At 40.8% G+C, this 21,685-nt stretch overlaps 1 protein-coding gene across 2 annotated transcripts in view; it reads right to left on the bottom strand.

The window, feature by feature from the left end:
* The window catches only part of LOC128818442 (histamine H3 receptor-like), a 54,759-nt gene extending 33,720 nt beyond the window's left edge, over nt 1-21,039 (bottom strand). The window contains exons 1-3 of one of the 2 annotated variants that reach the window (XM_053997818.1): nt 20,793-21,039; nt 18,048-18,214; nt 15,461-16,290 (exon numbers count right to left, since the gene is read on the bottom strand). In XM_053997818.1, the coding sequence (XP_053853793.1) occupies nt 15,505-16,290; nt 18,048-18,214; nt 20,793-21,039 (1,200 nt within the window). In that variant the 3' untranslated portion in view covers nt 15,461-15,504. Of the gene's footprint in view, nt 1-15,193; nt 16,291-18,047; nt 18,215-20,792 lie in introns of those variants that run through there. The other variant, XM_053997810.1, reaches the window with a different exon arrangement.
* Nucleotides 21,040-21,685: the final 646 nt, after the last annotated feature.

Below are 21,685 nucleotides of genomic sequence, written 5' to 3'. Positions count from 1 at the left end.
GCTGGAGGGAAGGAGAACAGACTCTGCTTTTCCACCCCTCATTTAGCAGCTCAGTAAAAGCTGGACCAACCCAGTCTGTAAGAAAAAACTTCCTCACACAATTTGCTTGTGTAACAGTGTTGGCTACTGCTGCTGTCTTCCATCCCCAAGCCTAACAGGGAGAAGCCCATGGGAGACCAGCTGCTGCTAGATGTGCAGCAGCTCGAGCGAGGGGCCCTGCCAGCGACAGCGGCGGTAACGCGCCAGGACTCCTGGAGCCGGGGTACAGCTGTCAGCACAAGATCTGGATGCCAAAATTACACCAGCACCTCATTAACCTGGAGAGGCAGCTCTGCGCAGCAGAGGAGGCAGGGATGGCCGAGGAGGAAGAGGCCAGGCTGCTGCTTGGGTGTCAAAGCACAGGCAGTAATTGACAGCTACATGCTGGCAGGCAGCAGTGAAGGAGAAATCTGTGTACTTGTCCTCCCAACATGAGGAAAGAGCCGCATGGTTCTCTAACAACCCCATTTCGGCATCGTCTTCCTTTTTGTGTGCCTAATAGCTACCAGCAGCATCTCCTGTCAATTGCTGACAAAGGATCCCACCTGGCTCTGTGCAGATGCTGCCTCATGAACAACAGGCCACCAGGAGAGAGGTGTTGAGCATTGGAAGATTTATAGGAATCAAATTCTTCTCTGTTAAAGAGAAAAAAATGTGGGTGGTAAGAACAAAAAGGATGAGAATAGCAAAAAAAAAAAAAAAAAAAAAAAAAAAAAAAAAAAAAAAAAAAAGACAGGGAGGAAAACCTGCTGTGAGGAAATACAAGAGGAATAAACTTACAGAAAAGAAGTCAGTGGCCCAACCAGACTGTTGTGGTGAGTTTGGTCCCATCTTTTGGTTTTAAACTGTGTCAGGATTTTCAGTCATGGATACTGCCTTCAGATGAAGGTCTGAATTTGCACAGATAGTTCCTACAGTTCCTTTTAACTCGTGAGGTTTCCAAGTAGTTGTCATTTCCCTTCCTCCAGGAAGGGCCAGTAGGTAAGAGGGAAGACCCATGCAGTGATATTTTACCCAGGTACTTCTCAACCCTTCCAAATATCGCTGTAAGTTCCAAAGGTGCTTTTCCTTGCCTCTAAATGTCAGTCAGTGTGGGTGACAGGTAGCACCATATCTATGACCACAGGCACTGCTCTACAATTTGTCTTCATTTTTCACCTTTTTTGTTTTGTGGAGGCATAGCTTCTCTTGCTCACCTGGCAAACTGAGTCATCTGACATTACATTTGCACTTTCCCAGAGGCCAGCAGGCTTCAGCTACTAAGCCATCATCATCCAGCCTCCCCCTATGGGCATAATATGCTAATTTATACCTACAATCAAGCATCTGTGATACCATTTGTGCTGCAGATACTGTGGAGGGAATTTATGGTTATTCAGATCTTGTGTTAACTGAGGAAAAACTGATTTATTTCCCCACTGAGTGGAGCAGTTACTAAAACCAGTGTGGATGAACTCTGCTTTTTCAATGTGCCTTGGCTGCATGCTAATAGTTTGGAGTCTAGGTGACTCATTCGTTGGAGAAACTTTGCTCTCTGAATTATTCACTTATTCAGCCTACTAAGCCAGATAATAGGAGATGGCAGAACCTTTCCTCATCTCTCAGAGGGTATATTAATATCCTTTAAACATTCATACTCTGCCCAAATATATACATTTCAAGACTTTTTTTTTTGCCTGTGTTCTTGATATTCTTTTATTCTAACTTCACCTGTACCATGTACATTTGGCTGGGAATAGAGCCATACTTCCACACAAAGAAAGAAGACAGGTTCCCTTTTTTACACAGGCATCTTACATGTGAAGATCAGCATTTATCACCTGTGAGGGGAAACACCACTGCCCTCTTTCCCGTCCTATAGTCATTGTCTATATCTAAAATCACTTCAACTCTGAAAAATAATTTCAAAGATGAACAACTCTATATGTGTGAATTCGTCATCTTTTATATAGATTACGGTAGTTTTTCTCTGAGATAGAATCCAAGATACACATTACTTCTTGTGTGTATTCAAAACAGATTTCATTACATCTTCCTAGCTATCTACTTTTTCACTTACACTGATCCCCACTTCAAATTCACCTTCTGCCTTAAAGTTCTCTGCTGTACCAGGTCCAGGCTCCCCAAACTGCAGACCTCTCCTGCCTGCTCTTGTTTTCCTAAGGGCCCTGCTTCTTTGTCTGCTTTACTTCCCACTCAAGCTACAAGAAGCAGCTACTACTCCCTCCTCTTCCCTTTTTCTGTGCTGATCCCTCCTCCTGGAGCACAATTCCCCCACCACAACACTGGTCACTCGCTGTGTTCCCAAGCTGTTCCCAGCTCCTCCAGCAAAGATGAATCACCAAAATCATGGCATCATGGAGATTCAAGCCCCAAAGGTGAGCAAAGTACTGGCAGGCCCTGCATGCTGGCAAGGATTTTAGCGTTGCTATTGCCCTTATCTGCATATCACCACATCATTATTTATCACTGTAAATTCTGTTAATGAGGAATGGTACTGAGCCCAACAACAGACAGACAAGATAGGTGTGATCCACCGTCCTAGATCCCTCTTCAATACTCATTTCTCCAGAATCTCTGAAGAAGGAGTTGCAGATGGCTGAGGTGCTTTTAATGTACTAATTTTATTTCATTCTGGTGCGTATCAAGGCTGGTAACTCCTTTTCAGGCAAGGACCAGATCATTCTGTGGTTTTAAAGCACCTAGCACAGCTAAATCTCAGTCCAGCTTGTCTGTCAGCCTCCAGTTATGCAAATCATGATAATATTTGATTGCACGCTTCTCCATTTGTCCCTCCCTTGGGACTTCCAATACAAGAAAGTCAATCAGGGTCCAAGTCACCCTGTGCATTGTCTGTTGCAACAGTCTCCTGTCTCAAGTTCCTCTACAAAATCAATAAAACATGATGATATGTAGAAACTCTTCACTCAGACTCCTTTTTTTTTACCATTTATTCTTACAATAGAAACTTAGCAATGTCACATGTAATCATAATAATAATGGGATTACAGGTAATTTTGAACATATATAAGGACAGCTTCTGATCACAATAAGGTGAAACACCTCTCCTGCTGAGGCCTATTTGCTCTGAGTCATTATTTATCTCTGGCTCTTCACAAGTCTGCTGTGCTAATACTGTTTCAACAGAGATTTTTAACATTTAATGAAGGCACTATGTTCAATTTTAACCAACTGATTGTGGTATTCTGCATAGATGAACCTTATTTTTCCCCTTCACTTTTTTTTTCAGGCAAAGCATTACATTTCATTTCAACTAAGTTGGTTTCTGAATAGACCAGATTTAAATATCTGCAAACTTGCTTGCATTTTCTTCACCTAGGGATAAAAGCTGTGTTTCTGAAGTTTAGTGCTGAACAACACATTGGAAAAAAAAATAACATGGTCAGTAATGGGTGAAAGAAATGACACGGTGAGTGCTATTTTAAGAAGAATTAACTCTTTCAAGGATAATAGGAAATCCACAGGGGCTGAGTGTGGCCTGTGGATATGAGCAAGGGAGAAAACCAAAGCAATTCCTTCTTGCACAGCCAATAAGAAATACCCTAAGCCATAGAAATACCCTTGGTGTGTGGTTGCACCTTGTAGGGTCAAAAAGCAGTAAAAATCCAATGCATACAGACACTGGCAGACTCTAAAAGAAGAAAAAAAGTCTTCCTTGGAGGTATCCAGAGTCCTATGGGTCCATTGTAGTGTACTATCTATGTTATCCCTTTGCAGCAGATGAATAAAGAAGGGAGAGTGTTAAATTTCCTGGCATCTATTTTAACACATCTTCCATTCTGGGACCTTAATTATATCCAGGTGGTGTCCAGGTGCAGTTGTCTGGACTATCTCCACTGGGCACATTTGCTTGTAGAATAGTCTGGTTAGAGGCCTTTTTGTTTTAGAAAAATGTGTTCTCCTGGCCATTCATTATAGGCTCACACTCTTCCCAAATTTTCCCTATGTCCCCAAACTGAAAAATAGCTAATCAAAGCCATAAATAAAAGAAACCCACTTTTGACAACTGAGAACTATATATATATATAAACTAACTAAGTTTATACAATACATTGAGCACCACTGATTTTTCCAAAATTCACAGCAAGGGCATATTTTTAAAAGTGCAATATTATTTCTGTGATGAATACAGTTTGTTTTTTTTTTTCTTTTTGTTCTAGGGACCACTGAATTTCACCATAAAATCTAAAAAATACCCTGTACCTTAGGAAGCAGTAATATGAGAAGAAAGAAAGTGATAAAAATAAAAAATGATGGCACCAACATACAAGAAGAGCTTGAGGACAAAAAAAATCATTAACTGATTCTGTCAGATCATATTACCATTACCTCTGCATCATTAACTGAGATGACCAACAAGTATCCTCATCCTCAGCAACCCTCATTCAGAAAATCACAGTCTGGACTTGATTTGGCTCATATCTGAGGCACTATAAAAAACAGGTGATTAAATAAAATATCTTTTAAGGTTTTATTACAAACTGTCTCAACTTAAATTAAATGGGAAACACAGAAAAATAAGTTTTATAAGTAAAATCATTAATTTAAAGGAACAAAAGTGCAGATAAGTCAGCCAAACTAAATATTAAATATAAGGAAAATGTTCAGCTTCCCTAAGACAAAGGTGACCAGCATGCTAGAATAGGAAGGATGAGATAATAACATGCTTTAAATTAGAAAAGCTTTGCCACAAGATTTTTCAAGTCTGTTAGCAAGTCTCTTTGGTAAAGTAATAAGGTTGTGAACAGTGCCATAGGACTGGGGAGCAAGGGTTTGACCTCCAATTAAGAAGGTGAAAAAATTGACCCATATTTACAGGTCTATTAGAGCCACTTGAATAGCTTGCTAGGCTTTAAAATAGTGTTCTGTGGGGAGTCTAATTAATGATGCAGAGGTAAAAGCAATATGGGATAAAATGCAACATGGGTTTACTAAAGGTAGACCTTGCCAGAGTCACTTAATTTCATTTTTTGAAAAGGGAAAAATGAGGGCAGCAGGGGAGGTATTTCCAGTAAAAATAGGGAAGCATTCGTGTCTTTGTATGAGGCCCAGGTGATACCATATGGAAAACTGCTACAGTCCTGGTCACCCATGTTTCAGGGAGATACCTTCCAGCTGGAAGAGGCACAGAGAGGTCAGTGGGAAGGTTAGGAAAATGGATGTGAGATGTCTGCCTGTTCAGCCTAACAAAGGGTGGCTGACTGGGGATGTGTCTGTGAAAAGAGATCTAGCTAAAATAAAAAGCACTGGGATGGAACCTATATGTACAAAGTGGTCAGAAGTAAATTCAGGCAAAAGTTTGCAGCTCAAGCAAAGGTTTCCAACAAGATTTGAGACACAGAAAGCTAACCACAACTCAGGCTGAGCTGCAGGTATGTGAGAAAGGATGGCCCAACAGAGTGACCAGTGTCACTCTGAAGAATCTCCATGAAGATTTCCTCAGTTCCCACTCAATGATTTCAGACAATTGGTATGGTTTTACATAAAACACATGCTTTGAACTAACTTTCAAACCAAATTATCAAATTAGTTCATGTTAAGAAACTAGCATTGCTATTAATTTTGGTAGTGACAGGAGCTGCTGCTGGCTGCTGACAGGATCCCCTCAGCCATTGAAAAGCCCTTGTCTCGTTTTGATGGGGCAGGGTGTGATGAGGAGGTGAGTGGCACGCTCTGGTGGATCCCATTTACTGCCTCAGAAACATTCCCCTCCATTTGCTTTAGAAGTCTTCCACACAGGAAAACAATTGGGGATTGTAGCACTCTACTTCCTCTGCTTTCATTTCCTCGGAGAATCAGAACTGACACACAGAAAGAAACTACTAAAAAAAAGGAGTAAAACTTGTTAACTTGTTTACACATTTAAAGTGTACTCTCTTGAGCTAAATGACAGGTCACCTCCAACCAAAATTATTCTGCAGTTCTGTGAAGTGGTGCTACAGGCCTTGTCAGCCTCTTTTCCCAGATGACCTCTCTCAAGGAAGCTGGAAACAGTTTGGAGCAGAAAAGCTCCATTTGATGCTAGGTACAGTCTACCTACAAGGATGCCACTGCAAAACCATAAGAAACCTGCTCACAGCATCCCCAAACTCGTGAATGTTTGACGGGGAAAAAATTAAACTTTGGGTAACAGTAATTTCAGCAGCGTTGAAAACTTTGAGAGGGACATAATAATGTGCAACCGAGTCAGTTTTGAAACCTGCTGGATTTGACACAAACTCTGCTGCCTGAGGAAGGCTTAATATTTTTTTAAATGTCTGAAGGATGGCCTGCAAATCTGCAGCTAAGCTGCGTTAAGGGTTTAAAGACCATTTATTATTTTCTACTGATCTAAAATCCTTAAATCACCTTAAACTCTTAGCTCACCTAAGATCTTAAAATAGAAGAACTTAAGCTCCCTGTGTCACTGTATCAAGCATTAATCTGATCAATATTTACTAAACTTATGCAGATAAAAGTCTAGGCTTTATATTATTAAAAAGTTGAGAGGTTTTAGAACAGTCATGACTAAATGTGGCTCTCAGCCAACTTTGCAAAGGCAGTCTGCATTCATGTGAATGCTCACGTTTCAGAGACAGTTTATTCTCTGTATTGCAAACATCCCTTCAATTTGGGGACTCCTCTTTATCATTTATGAGGTAGGGGGCCACTATAAAAAAGAATAATCAAACAATACCCTACCAGTTTTTTCTGTGTGACTGAGGAATGCATCCCACAATATTTGAAGTTTGTATGGATAACTGCACTCCATCATTTTGTTGTCCTTCAGTGGGATTTTAGTCGCACGTTGCACAATAATCACAAATATTGCAAAACATAAATGGGTTTACAGCTAGTATTTTGATTTATTTTTCAGATCTTAGAGAATCAGTAGGTTGGAACAGACCTCCGAGATCATTAAGTCCAACCTTTGACCAAAAACTACCATGTCCTCTAAAGCACACATAAAGTGCCGCATCTGCCCTTTTTTTTGAACACTTCTAGGGATGGTGACTCCACCAGTTCCCTGGTGAGTCTCTTACCATGCTTAATCTCTCTTTCAGTGAAGAATTTTTTCCTAATATCCAACCTGAATCTCCCCTGGTTTCCCCTCATTCTATCCTTCATTGCCTGGAAGAAGAGGCCAACATCCACATTGCCACTGCCTCCTTTCAGGTAGCAATAAGGTCTCCCCTCAGCCTCCTTTTCTCTTCCCTCATTCCCAGAGAAATTAAACTTTCCCTACTCAGTGTTAAATAGTCTTTCACTTCCTTCTATCACATCTTTTGCTGTAAATAAAGGGTAGCCTTGATTTTTCTTTCTGTTCCCGCACAGATGGAAAGATATCTTTGCTTTTCCCAGCCCTAAGGACACATCCAGAGCAGTTAAAAATGAGAGTAACAAAAAAAGGAAAGAAAAGAGGCTTTAAAAGACCAGCAGCTCATGTTACTGGAGAGGGAATTAATGGCTCAGCAGAGAAAATGGGCTACAGCACCTTCATATACCCCAAAACTGTAGGGGTGATGGGGCAGCCTAAGGACCCAGCCAAAGTGTATGCTCAGACAAAGGTCTTCCATGCTGGCCCTCACCTCTACTTCACCCTTCCAGCAAGCACCTCTACCACATTCACCCACGATCAGTAAATAACAAATTATAGTCTGGAAACCTCCTGTGACAAGATCCATAGCTTGATTTGAAGTATTAAAGAGGACTAAATACCTTTTGACTATAAACTGGAGTAGGAATTAAGCAAAAGTTTTCGGGTGATTTTTTTTTTTTCCCAAAGCCTGACATTTAGAGACAAAAAAAAAGAAGACATTGCCCAGTTTGGAACATACAAGCCCATGGAAGACTGTAAGTTAGATAAACCTGCCCTCGATGTTTGTCATTATATGCAAAGATAATTTAGAATTGGAGACCCTGCAGGCTGGCTCATCCAGGTGCCTGTGCTCAGGGTACCCAGCTCTGGAAAGGTGCTTCCTTTGGTTCTCTGTTGCCCACCTCATACCTCTGCCCTCCTCTCTCTGGGGCAGGGCACGGCTTTCAAATTCACCTCACAGCTGTGGAGCTGTGGAGCTTTTTGCCTCTAAGAAAAGATAAATTGGAGGCTAAGTGCCCTGACTGTCAGCAAAGCACAGCTGATAGCAAGAGCCACCAGGCAGCCACTTCTCTTTGCAGGCTGCTGCCCCACCTCAGGCTCAGCCAGAAGCCCTTCAGGTGCCACAGAGGCAGCTTCTCTTTCAATTAATAAATCTGAACTGGGAAGAGCCATGGAGAGGCAGGAATTATGCAGGGCAGTCAAAGGGGACAAGGCAAAGGCTAATGGCCTGAAGCAAGAAAAAAAGACAATCCAAGATAAAAAGATCTTAACAGCAAGGTCTGCCAGGAAGCACCCACAAGAACTCGTAGAATGGTTATTTTTGCTTTGGGAGGATCAGGGGAAGGAAGGGAAGGATGCAAAGTCTTCAAGTCCAAGAAATAAACAAACACACTCCAGGAGTACTAATCACTACAGAGAGACCTCAAGTTGCTCCACTGTGAGTGAATACCCTCTCCACGAGCTGGCCAGAAATCTGTAACATTACCAGCAGCACAAAAATTCAGTTCACAGTTTTCCCTCTCTGCAAAGCTGACATGTCAAAAATGAGGGGGAAAAAGCCCATTTTTTTAAATGGGCAATCTAGTAAACTACAACCATGTTACTAACATCCCTTTTTAAAGGATCTAGCAAATTTGGAGGGGAAAAGAAAAAAAATATTTACATTTTCAGAGCTTTTCCAGCCCAGAACTGGATATAGCATAGTACTGAATTGCACCTGTCTCTTGCTGGTTCCCTTTCTCATTAAAAATACATCCAAAGAAATCCGCTATGTCTCTTTATGGTAATTGATTCACTCAGATACTTTATAACATCTAAGAAACTGTGTGAGATGAGACACTCAAATATGGATCAATGTCTTTACCAAAACCAGAGGTATATTTTGTCTGTTTGCTGTTTTAGTAGGCAACTACTCCTCCTCACATCCCCCATTTGGTTCAAATTTCCTACCTGTGCAGATATGCCATCCCACGTTACCAAGAAGCAACAAATCTCTGACTTCACAAGAAATAACTTGCACAAGGGCCAGGGCCTAAGCTCTGGACATGGGAAGAATCTCAGAAAGATATGAAATCACCACTTTGCTTCAGTTTTGGCATAAGCCCTTCTTTCTTCAGTCTATTATACACCCAGATTCAAGTAGCAAGGAAGACATAAATCTGAATGCTAGATGGGAAAAATATTTTTTAAAATAATACTGAGATTCCTTATCATGAAGAAAACTTACAAGCTTAAAGCATTCTAATTCCAGTACCTCCAGCATGGTAAAGAGGAGGGATACAACACCAGATGCAAGGCTGTAAGAGGGGATGAGTCAGAGGCCAGTGCAATTTGCTGTCATTATACCTGATGTATAATAATGAAAAAATTATACTGTGGCATTAAATAGTGTGAACAGCCCAGCAACAAAGCACAGAGAGAAACAGTGTGTCAGTATGATACCACAAAAATCAGGTGGTGAGTTAACCTGAGATGGCATTAGTAGAACAAGGTGAATATTGATTGATGTGTATACACCAGAAATTATTACAGAAATAGAATACAAATCATATAAACCCTTAAACTTCAGAGGCTATACCCATTAACTTCCTTGGCTTTATTCCAGAAACTAATTTGGCTCATGTCCTGTAAAGAAGGCATTTGCACTGACATACTGTCCTTGTATATACTTGAGGATTGACTCTGCTTGCAATCATTTGTCAAAAGCAGCACAACTAGCTGAATGTAAATGCCCCAGCAGAGAAATCCACACATTTCAACAGTTACAAACAGTTTCCCATGTACAAATGGTTCAAGACAGAGTTTCAAGTTGCTCAGATCTTTAGAATGCCAGGGAAAGCATTAGAACCAAGATCTGTCTTACCGGGGAAGTTCTCCATCCTCAAAAATTCTGCTGAGATGATCCCCTTGAAGCTGTCCACTGTAGAGATCAGGAAAAGGCCTATTCCATTCTTGTTTGGCACAACTTGGCTATCTTAGTAAATCCCCAATAACTTTAGCAAAGCTAAAGCTCTGATCCATAGGAAATGACTGAGAAACATAATCAAGTACTCAAAGCTGCAGCTTCATTGGTAGTTGAAGATAACCCAAAAGTAAGCTGCTGACAAAGGGCAGCAAGAAGGGTACAAGAGATGGACTTCTTTAGTATCAGCCCACAAGTAGAATAGCTTAAATAGACTGACAAGAAAAAAAAAACTTCATCTATCAGAACAGAGAGGACTTTTTTTTCCTGACAAGCCAATGCTGAGGGCCTGCTCTCAGCTCGCTGTTACTCTCCCTCCTTTTCCATGGGTGACATAAGGCCCTGATTCAAATTCTGAGCACAGGATGATTTCTATGCAGAGCAACTTAGAAAGAAGTTCTGTGCTGACTTATGATTATCTGTGTGACTAAAGTCTTCCTTTCTTTGCCAAGGTAATAAGCCCTTTCCCTAATCTTTCCTGCAGCAGAGTAAATATTAGATGTAATACAGCAGATCTGGTGGCAGTTTTAGCAGAAAGGTGCTGGTGTCATATCATGTAGGATTGTGCACATAAATGGCACCTTTTGAAAAATCCACGGATTTGCAAGGTTTAAAAAAACCGTGTAGCACCAGTGACATCTGCAGGAATATGCTGGTTGAAACAGCAACAGGAAAAGGATGCCAAACTGAGGCTTCTGTGAGAAGCTATTGTAAGGAAAGCCAGCAGATGTACCCACAGTCCCTGCCTTCCAGGCATATTTAAGCCTACCTGGGCATATTTAAGATAAAAATCTTGGACAGAGTTGTTTAGCAAGGAGAGAAAGTAAATGAGCAAATATACACACAAGTGAAGATCAGAGCACTGTGCCAACTTTTGAAGGCAAGAAAGTTTGATTCAGCTTGGAGTATAGTAGCCAGATCCTGAAAAAAAAAAGGGAGAAAGGGGGAAAGTCTTGAGAGGACAATACCTAGTGATCACCAGTGATATACAAAATAGTCTGCTTTTTCCACTTCCCTGTTTGCACAGTAAAAAATTGAATTTCACCTTCATTTTCTCTCATTACATGATGCTGTCCCACTTTCACCACACAAAAATCCAGCCACTCCACTTTATGCCAGTTTACCCTATTTACACTAGGAAAGCTGTTTCTAATGCACTTCATTAACACTGCTGCTAAAACATTGTGTTTAAAATAAATGTATGTAAGTTGAAAACAAGACCAAAGGGAAAAAAAATGGATTTTTCTTCTCTGGATTAATTTTTTTGTGTGTTTCTTGGCGTAAAATGTATTTTATGTTTTGTGAAAAAGCTGTGCCAATATGACTGGGGGATTGTTAAGCAAGGCACAGAGAAATATGTGCCAGTGCAGATCTATCAACACTACAACAGTATGGAGGAACATGAGCTACCTCTTGCAAAATGGGAAACCTGGTAATACAGGAAATGCAAGAAATGTGGTGAGTCTGCAAGGAAAAAGAATGCAGCATTGAATTATACAAGTGAAGGGAAGATTGATATAATGATAAAGTATTAGGGTAGCACTGGTAAAAAAAAATGTAAAGAGTGGGATCTGGAATTTTTTGGGGGGAGGAAGGCAAGAGATCCTTTGCAGGCAGAACTGAGAACCTCCTGGGGAGTCCTTGATCAGATGGGTTTTGACCCAATGGTGTGATTTCTTTCTGAGAGATGAGTGATAGATATCACACTTTGCAGCTGTGGATGGCTTCAGTTCCCCAGGTATGGCTGAGGCAGAACATGACAAAACATGAGGTGACAAGCTGGGTCCAAGGCTAATCTCAGCAGTCCAGTTAAGGCCTCAAAAATGCAGAAGACAGTGCTCAGAGCAGCCTACAAGCACTCATGTATCTCAGGAGAGGACCACTCCAGTTTAGTGATGTTCTTAGGCCCAAGGCTGATGCAAGGAGTGGAGGTCCAAGGGAGGTCATGTCATGGCAATTAAGTCATATTGGGTGTCCACAGGGCCCTCACACAAATAGAGTAAGACTTAATTGTTCTTAGCTTTCTCAGCAACAGGTCCTGCATGAGTTCTTTTTCTAAAAGCCCAAATAAGATCTTTTTCATGAAGGACTAAGGTGTTGTTCAGTAATGAAACTAAAAAGCCACCTCTCCAAAGTCCAGACAAATTCCTTCTAAAAAGCATGGCACTGTATTTTATCCAACTTTAGATTTTGCTCTTACGTGCACATCTGAATTTTGGTTTGTTTTATGGTTCTATCAGTCTATGCATCTGACAGTGGTATCAGATTTTCCCTCTAACCTTCAGCCTTACTGATGCCTTTCATGAGCATGGATCCCAAGCCATGGCTTGCAGGACCTGCATAGACCATGGGCTCGGAGCAGGCGTAGGAAGAATCTCATGCCATCACCATGAAAGCATTCCTTAGGTCAGTGATGCAGCTTACTCGTGCAGTTCCCACAAGGACTCACTGTCCACAAGAGTCTTCATAGTCTAAACCCTTCCCCTGACAATTCCAAGTGTTTCCACAGCCTGGATGAAAGGTAAGGGGTACAATGTGCAGAGATTTTGTGAGACACCACCTGGAGTTCAGTATCCAGCTCTGGGGTCCCCAGCATAAGAAGGGTATTGACCTGTTGAAGCAGGTCCAGAGGAGGGATACAAAGATGATCAAGAACTGGAGCACCTTTTCTATGAGGACAGTCTGAGTGAGTTGGGGTTGTTCAGCCTGGAGAAGGCTGTTCAGCTCCAGGGAGACCTTGAAACAGCCTTCCAGTACCTAAACAAGGCTACAAGAGAGCTGGAAAGGGCATGTGGTGATGGGACAAGAGACAATGGTTTTAAACTGAAAGAGGGCAAGTTTAGATTAGATACTAGGAAGAAAATCAAGGGTGGTGGGGCACTGACACGGGTTGTCTGGAAAAGCTGTGGATGCTCCATCTCTGGAAATGTTCAAGGCCAGATTGGATAGGGCTTTGAGCATCCCAGTCTAATGGAAGATGTCCCTGCCCAGGTACACATGATCTTAAAGGTCCCTTCCAATCCAAACCATAGCATCAATGCTATGATTCTGTGCCTTTCTCTGCTGTAAATAATATCCACATCAGAAGAATAAAGAGACTAATCTAGCCCCTCACCTAAACAAAGTCCATTTTGCTTTCCCACCAGCTTCTTTCTGACTACTCTATCCTACTAACAGTAGCTCAGGAAAAGTGAGGGAGATAAGACCAACTAGATTCACAACTTATTTCCCAGTACAGTTGCAAAGGCTGAAAAAATAAGCCAGAGGTACTACTGAAATGTCTGTCCATGCCTCTAAAACCAAGTTTGCACCTAGAAGCACAGTCCCATTAGTGTTTATTCTGACAACTTCTAGCATGTCAACTCAGCCCAAATGGAGGCAGAATGAGGTGATTCACTGCCCATCAGAGTACCTAAACCTGTCCTCCATATCTTGTATCAACTAACCTCAATTTGCCTTTCCTTGGCTTTGCACAGGGCACTGCTGCAGAATTCATAAGGCCTCAGTCAGCTTATAAATAAATCTCTGTTGATGCCAGCACTCAGCTCTTGTGGCCTGTACCAAAGAGCTGTGGCAGAGACCAGGCTGGTATGAGAAGAAAGCAAAAGATGTGAGCAAGGAAGAGGAAGAACAGAAAAAAATATAATACGTCATAGATATAAGATTATGTGTCCTTATCTACTTATGGAAATAGCTAAATTTCAAAAATATCTTTTTGATAAGCTAACCAGAATGAAATCTTTAACTCTGCTTTGCTGACACAGTCAAAAATTATGTCTTATAAACTGTAAGGAGGATTTGCTCTAAAAGCTGACACAGAAGGAACGTGTTCAACTACTGACTTTACAAGGTGCATTTTGAAAGAATGACAAAATCTTTGCAGGTGAAAGACTGGTACATGCTGTGCTTAAAGAAAACAGGTGGGTGTAGCAACTCTTGTGTTTTGTGTTCTGACATGCTTTGGAGATACACAAATGCTGACTTCTAGCAGCAATTACAAGCCCAGCTCACTGGTCAAAATCTTATAACAAATGCAAAAAACAACTCTTCAAAGTAGTTTGTATTGAATATTAGAGTTCTCATCTCATATGTGAGAGACAATACCTCTTACATTGCTGTATACATGTGTAATTTGTATAAGTAGAAGAATATAAATTATCATATAGTATAGCAAAACATATAACTGTGATTAAATGGTAGTTCAGCGTAGAATAACATTCAGAAGACTGTTAAGTAAAATATACTAATATACTATATGAATATACACAAAAAAAAAAAAAAAAAAAAACCAAAATAGAAGATAAAAAGGACACCAAATACCTGTCACATTTCTTTAGTTTTCATTCTTCCATTTATTTCCTAGCCTTATACTTACTGACCACGTGATGAAAAGAAATTATTTACATTTTAAAGTTACACCTGTTTATTTAGTAAGGAAGTTAGTCCCTGGTAATTCCAGACCCATGCAAGTAAATAGTCCTTAACAGTATGGAAAATGTGTATTGAAAGAAGATCACCTCCAAGCTCTCTCAGTTCTCACCACACATACTACAGGCAGCCATCCAGGCCAGCCATTTTCCTGTCTCATGCAGAAAAACAAACACAGCCTTACACAGTGTGGAAGAAATACACCCTTTCATCACAACTTCCAGCTGAGGGCTTGTAGCAGAAACAGAATTGGATTTTACACCCCCAAGGAGTAAGAACAAATACTTCCCTTTCTATGTTCTCTAAAAACCACATCTGAAGAAGGCTGGTTTCTTGCAGAATAGTTGGACATCCACATAAATGCTTTACACACCTGAATTCTCTACTCCTGCATCAGCAAGCAATGCCCTTCTACAGAGAACACATACATCCAAGTTTTTGAAAGTAGTTTGCTTCTGATGGCCAAAAACCTTTAGTGAAAGTAGTAATCCTGCTATGTGCCTGGCAACAAAAATCATAACTTCATTGGATGGTTCATATAGGCAAAAATCAGGTTCTGAATGCAAATTGTTCAAAAGAAATAGAACAGAGAAATTAGCAACTTTAGAATACTATTGACCCTATGGGTAATATACAACTTTATTTTATTTTTAACTAGTATCACCTGTGAACACAAATATAAGAGGTACTGCAATTGAAGACAACATTTTCAGCAATCAGAATCAAGGTAATGTGGATAGACTGCTAGGAAAAGTCAGACAGAGGCAATAGCCTTTAACTGACCAATTCAAATAGCTGGGAAAAGTACACAATCTTTGGTCATGCACATTTGCATGTGCAGGAGGACATTTCACAGAAGGCTTATTTAGATTTTCCAACTAGTTTAATCTCCTGGAAAAGACTAAATCTAATTTCAAACAGTGGCTACTTACATCCCTCATCCAGCTCCTCTTGGACCTTGTTTTTCTTCTTCCTTCTAAAAAGAACCTGATCTCAATGTTGCAAACTTTTTGCGACATAGTATTTTCAGAAAAGCCATTCGAAATTTAACATGACAGAGAGGGTAAAGAAATGGGTTCAAAGAAGAATTGATCCACAAAAGCCAAAACGTTGCTTCATACAGCAAGTTATGGACACAAGTTCCCTGGCAGGGCCCATGGATAATCATTAATAAAGAGTATGGGGCCCAGCAAATGGCAAACACACCGACAATGATGGCAAGAGACTTCGCTATTTTCTTGTCCCGCTGCAGTTTTGATCTGGTCTTTGCACAGAAGGAAACAGAAAAGTCATTTTCTGGGGTTACAGAATTGTCTCTGGATGGAAATGAGCAGTCAGTTCCCAAAGACTCTTTCTTTGGTCTCGTGGAAGAAGAAACACTGTCCTCTGCTTCTGATGAAGGAGATGATGCCCCTGGCCTCAGCAAGCCACAAAGCCTCCAGGACAGGCTGCTGCTCCTTGGAGGCTCACAGTCCTGCACGCTGCCACGCCGCTGGCGCCTCTGGATGTTGTGGAAGATGTGCACGTTGAAGCAGGTCACCAAGAGCAGCGGCACAAAGAACTCCAGGGTGGAAGCACACAGGAGGAAGTACCAGTTGTCAAAGAACTCAGCATAGCACTGATCCACCTCTACCACGCTGCGTCTGGCCACGTGCTCCCAAAGCAGGATGGCTGGGCAGTACAGGAGGAAGGCAAATAGCCAGATGGCCACCATCTCAATGGCAGGGTTGGATGTTATTCCCTGCTGGGCTCTGTAAGATACCTGTGAGGGAAAAAACCCATAAAAAGTTCAAACTTGTAGAGACCCATTTTGGGACTAAGAGAAGCAGCTGGAGATGAACTCAAGAGGTGTTTGGTAATACAGAGATGTGGCTGTGCTGAAGCATGTTTATTTCATTGATGCTGACAGTGCATAGGGCTGTCTCTCAACAAGTTAATGTCGCTGTACCAGGGTCCAGGTCCAGGGGATGAAACACGATCATCCATCGGTACCTAGTAATTTGGTATGCCTTGTTTGAGACACCTATGGTCTGAAGTGCCAGAGGAATTAGCACTTTATAGCTGTTGGGAGCATGATTCCCACTCATGGAAACTGCACTGCTTTTTACAGCATTTTACAAACAAATAACTGTATGTATCATGGTGCTTAACAGAGAAGGTGTCACATAGATGTAACCTATAAGAAAATTACTTGCTAGACAATTCATAAGGATGAAGGAATAGATACCACACCTGTACCTCAGCCCTTAGCTGATTAAACTAAAAAAAACACCCATTTTCATCCTTCTACATCCACTCCAGGGCCAGTACATATTTCCAATATATGTTGCAGAACATATAGACACAATGTGGCTCACATCCTGCTTCATCCCTTTCACAGGACAAATGTGTAATTCTGCAAGCTTAGACATCCAATTGATAACAAAAGTTTATGTTACTAGAAATATCATACAAATGCCCATAGGTCTTAATTGCATTTGTATAGGTGCTCTGAATTTTGCAATTTGCAAATGCTGAGTCTTTGGCTTTCCAGCGTAAGGTTTTTTACCCACTAAAAATTTTGGTGTTTGGTTTCCAAGATTTTTTCCTTAAATAAAATAATAAAGTAAAATAAGAAGGCAGTTATAGGAAGTTAAATTAATTACCACAAATAAGACTGAAATTCTATTGCATGAAGTTTTGTTGACAGTCTCATACACACAAAAGAGCTGGAACCTTTAGTTCTCTGTGACATTCCCTGCCACTTGAGGTAACAGTGTGGCTGGTGACAAATGCTGGCCGCCACCCCTAGCATGGACATAAAGCTCACACGAGGTGTGTTGGTTTCTCTGCAGAAAGCAGAGACAGAATGTGTCTGAAGTTTGGGGTTCTGCTCCATACACAAAGAGGAGTTTATTGCTCCATATCTACAGGCAATGATTGCAGTCTGCCCTTTGTTCCACTTTCTGCCTGTTTGCTCTTGCTCCTGGTCTTATCTAGAATAATTTTTGACCACATCTCATGTCTAGAATCTATTATCTAGAATCATTTTTTACCACATCTCATGTCTAGAATCTATTGTCTAGAATCATTTTTGACCACATCTCATGTCTAGACACCTTCCCAGTGTCCTTTATTTTACTGCTCTCCACTCTCTTTTACTATCATGCCTGATTTTAGGTCCAAACCCAAATCCAGTTTACTCTGAATTTCCTCTTTCCCTGCCCCTTTTTTACCAGTCTGCTGCCTTATCCTTTTTACCCCCTAGGCTGCTTTTCCACAGGCAGTAACAGGATCACAGCTTGCAGCAGAAATTGTGAGAAAAGTCCTGGTTGACTGGCTCTGCAGTGAAGTATGGCCAATGTAGAATATTCACCCCATCTGGCTGCAAAATATCTAATAATCGCCACATGCCAGTATATTTTTGAGGGGTATTATCTTCATGAAATTTGGGCTTATACTCATCAACATGGCAAAGGTTGGTAAATATAACCATCCAAGGAAAAAAAAAATCAGAGAACCTCTAAACAGGTTACTTACAGCTTTAGTAACTGACAGGAAACGGTCATAGCTGATAAGAACAATGTTAAATACTGAAGCTGTGCAGAGGAGATAGTCCATAACCAGCCAAAGCTTGCAGATGCCTCTTCCCAAGTGCCATTTTCCTGTCAGGCTATAAGGGATGTAGAGGGGCATGCAGAACACACCTGTGAAAGCAACCACAAAGACACCGTGGAGTTCATAGGGATGGCAAACTCCTGGAAGCAGAGAGACACACTGTTTTGGTATTTGGGTAAAAAAATCAACAAATCTATTAAGGCAAATGTGTAATTTATATACATAAGTTCCTAAATCTGAGGGTGACTTTCTATGTCTTAGATCTTAGTGTGATTTATGTATGCTGATTGTTGAGAATAAGCTGAAAGCAATTCAGCAAATAAGGATTTACTGGAGAAGAACAACTTAGACCATCTAAAGATATAAAATTAGTGCTGCAGCATATATGCACTGTGGTCGCATTCTGATAGGTAACCTCATCATTTTATTTCATCTATTCTTTCATGTGTATTAGAATTTCCCCCCCAACACATCTTCAGATGTTGCCAATAGAAGTTATTCCTGTAAGACTGGTTAGCATTTGTAAGCTGAAGACAATATATCGAGCAGTCTGTGTGGTGTTCTACCAGAAATAGAGCAGACACAGCAGAAGTATTAAATTATCATTTTTAAATCTCATGCTTCTTCACTACCTGAGAATAACTCTAGAACTATTTTGGTTTGTTAAATTTGTGTTTTGTCCAAAAGACCTTCCACTGAAGTACTTCACTAACAAAATCATGTTTGTGTTTTATTTTTAAGCGAGCAACTTCATTTTAACACTAACATTCTTTCAAAAGTGTGGTGCAATAGCTGATTTTACATTCCTGAAAATGCTGATCTAACAGAGACAAATAGAAAATTATATGCCACTTCACGATCCATTTAAAACTCTCCAGAGTATTTCTTTCTTGACATGTCCATCAAGATCTTAGAAGTTACTAAACATATCCAAGGTGATGTGGTCCACTGACAACAAAACTCTGGGCAATGAGCTGACAGACTGTTATCAACAGGGAAATGCTCACAGCACTTTCAATACTGATGGCTTATTTTAACATATTCCTTAAATACAAGCAGCATCACTTTGGTACTAAATATTCATTTTTCATGGTTGCTGATAACAGCTACTGTTCTCATGAACTTCAATGGGATCAATGTTTGGCACCATGTCAAAAAGAAATGTCTGCTTCTAGCTATACATGTAAATACCCAAAACCCATGCAAAACCCAGGTTTTAAGAATTGATATTTGAAGCTATTCTTACTTTTACTAATTAGTGGACACAAAAGACATGAGTCACATCCCTATAAATATTCTAGACTGCTAATAGATTTAAAAAAAAAAAAACCAACCCCACAGCAATTTCAGAAAATAAAGTATTTCCTGACCAATGTCAGAGACAAAATCTTAGATTTAAAGTCTGTATAGGCCAATTACTGATAGCAATCATTTCCTCTTGGCTGATTTAAGAATGCATGAGGCACCAGCCACAAAGAGCAGATGCAGAAGGTAGATATTTAACTCTCTTGACTAAACCATGAGATATGAGGAGAAGCAGACTTTTGCAGAAGATCTGAGCAATGAAATAGCAGCTCCAGCAAATTGTCTGCCTTAGCAGGAAAGCAAAGGCTTCATCATATGCATGGTTTTCTGCCCCATGGGGCAAGTCCAAGAATAAGGAAACACATGTTATAAATGGTATAAATGAAGTAAAACCTTAAAGGCTAAACTAATACACTTCACTACACAGCATTGACAAAAGAATAGCATTTGGGGGGATGGTATTTTCAGAAGTGCAGTAGGTCTGTGGCCATGATTTCCTTTCTCACTGTTCAGTGAATACTAGTCTCTGTGACCATCCTGAAGAGAAAGCCTTCGTGTGCAGAAGTACCTCATTGCCAGCCTCAAGTTAAGATATATGCTGGCACATCTGCCACAGGACTATGTTTTTGTCAGGCTGTCTCTTCTGCATGGGCTGTTTCCCTGGCTTCGGTCATGGAGGAGTGCTGCAAAAGGCCATTCACTCCACCATCACCTCACTTGGCATCACCAGCCAGAACTGGATCCATGGCAGCTCCAGCAATAAACTCTCCTCGAGTTCTGCTGTGACACTATGGGAAGAGGGGACCAATTAAGAATATAGATGAGAGACGCCAGCAGGATGTTACTGGCATCAAACAACCCACCGGATCAATAGCCTGTGTTAAGCTGAAGCCAGTAAAAAGTCCTGGTGATAAAGTGTCTTGCTGTAGTGTAATACATTCATAAACCATTAGTACTATGTAGAGAAGTAATTCATTTACCTGGAGGTATCACACATAGCTGTCAAATATAAGCTGTTCTGAAGTGTGTGATGAACACCTTATATTTGGAGAGGCAAGGGTAAATCATAAACTGCAGCAAACAACCTCTTCAAGAAGCATTCACATATAATAGTCACTCCTTTTTTTTTGAAGCAACATTAAAAGTATTTATATGAAAAGGAATGCAGTTCTCATTATAATGTATTTTGAGACAGATTGGACTATTAAAATACTTCATGCAGCTTCCACCATTCCCCATCCTTCCCCCAGACACAGCTGGAAAATAGTTCTCTCAGAAGAAAACACACAGAAAATAAACACCAGGGCTTCTCCTAAGAGTCCTACAACACAATTAGCACACGGCTCCACAGCTCTGACTTACCCACTGCAAAGTCAGAAACAGCAAGATTCAGAAAGAAATAGTTACTCCGATGCCTGAGGTTTCTGTCCATAATGAAAGCAAGGATCACCAGCATGTTTCCAAGGATGGTCACCAGACACAGCAGCACCATGAGGAAAGCCAGCAGCACCAACACACCCAGGGAGAACTTGGAGCTTGGAGGCTGGGTGGGCCAAGTCTCGTTACACGTCGCAGCCGCGTGCGGAATTTCGGCAGTGCTGTTGTGCATGGTGGCTATCCAGGTCAGGTCAGTCTGGGAAGGAACTTGTATCTGGCAAAGTTATCCAAAAGGCTGAGACAAGTCTATGAACAGGCTGGGCTGAATACTGAAACAATAAAAGAAAAGATTCACAATAAACAAATGGAGCACAAGACTTTAAGACCGGGGCTCTCTGACATGTCTTGATCTGAATGCACCTATTGGCCTTAGAAAAGACCTCTCATAATCAGTGTCTTTCCTGGACACGGACCCTTATGTATTAATGTCAAAAAGGCCTGTCTGAAGAGAACTCTTTTTACAGTCAAGTAGTTTGTATTATTAGCAATGTGTAAGTGGTTTTGCACATCAAATTATGCTGAAGCTAAAGCCGTACTTCATTTTCACCTCCACAGTGGTGAACAGGATTAAAATTATTACAACTGTATTTCACTTACAGTAAAATGTAGACACTTTTCCACTTGCTGCTATATCACTTTTTAAATTTTACAGTTAATAACAGAGAGATATTTCTGAGTGTTGCTGGTTACAGAGCATTTGTAATACGTTCCATGCTACAGAAGCATCACCAATACATCTTCAGCTCACCCTAACCAGAAGCTCTAGGCAGAACAAACCAAATACTTGGACTTTGGAGGTCCTTATGGTGTGGCCCACC

The sequence above is a fragment of the Vidua macroura genome, chromosome 1 (assembly GCF_024509145.1).
Source record: "Vidua macroura isolate BioBank_ID:100142 chromosome 1, ASM2450914v1, whole genome shotgun sequence".
NCBI lineage: Eukaryota > Metazoa > Chordata > Aves > Passeriformes > Viduidae > Vidua > Vidua macroura.
Note: the sequence above shows the minus strand (reverse complement) of the source record. Positions and strands in the feature narration are given on the sequence as shown.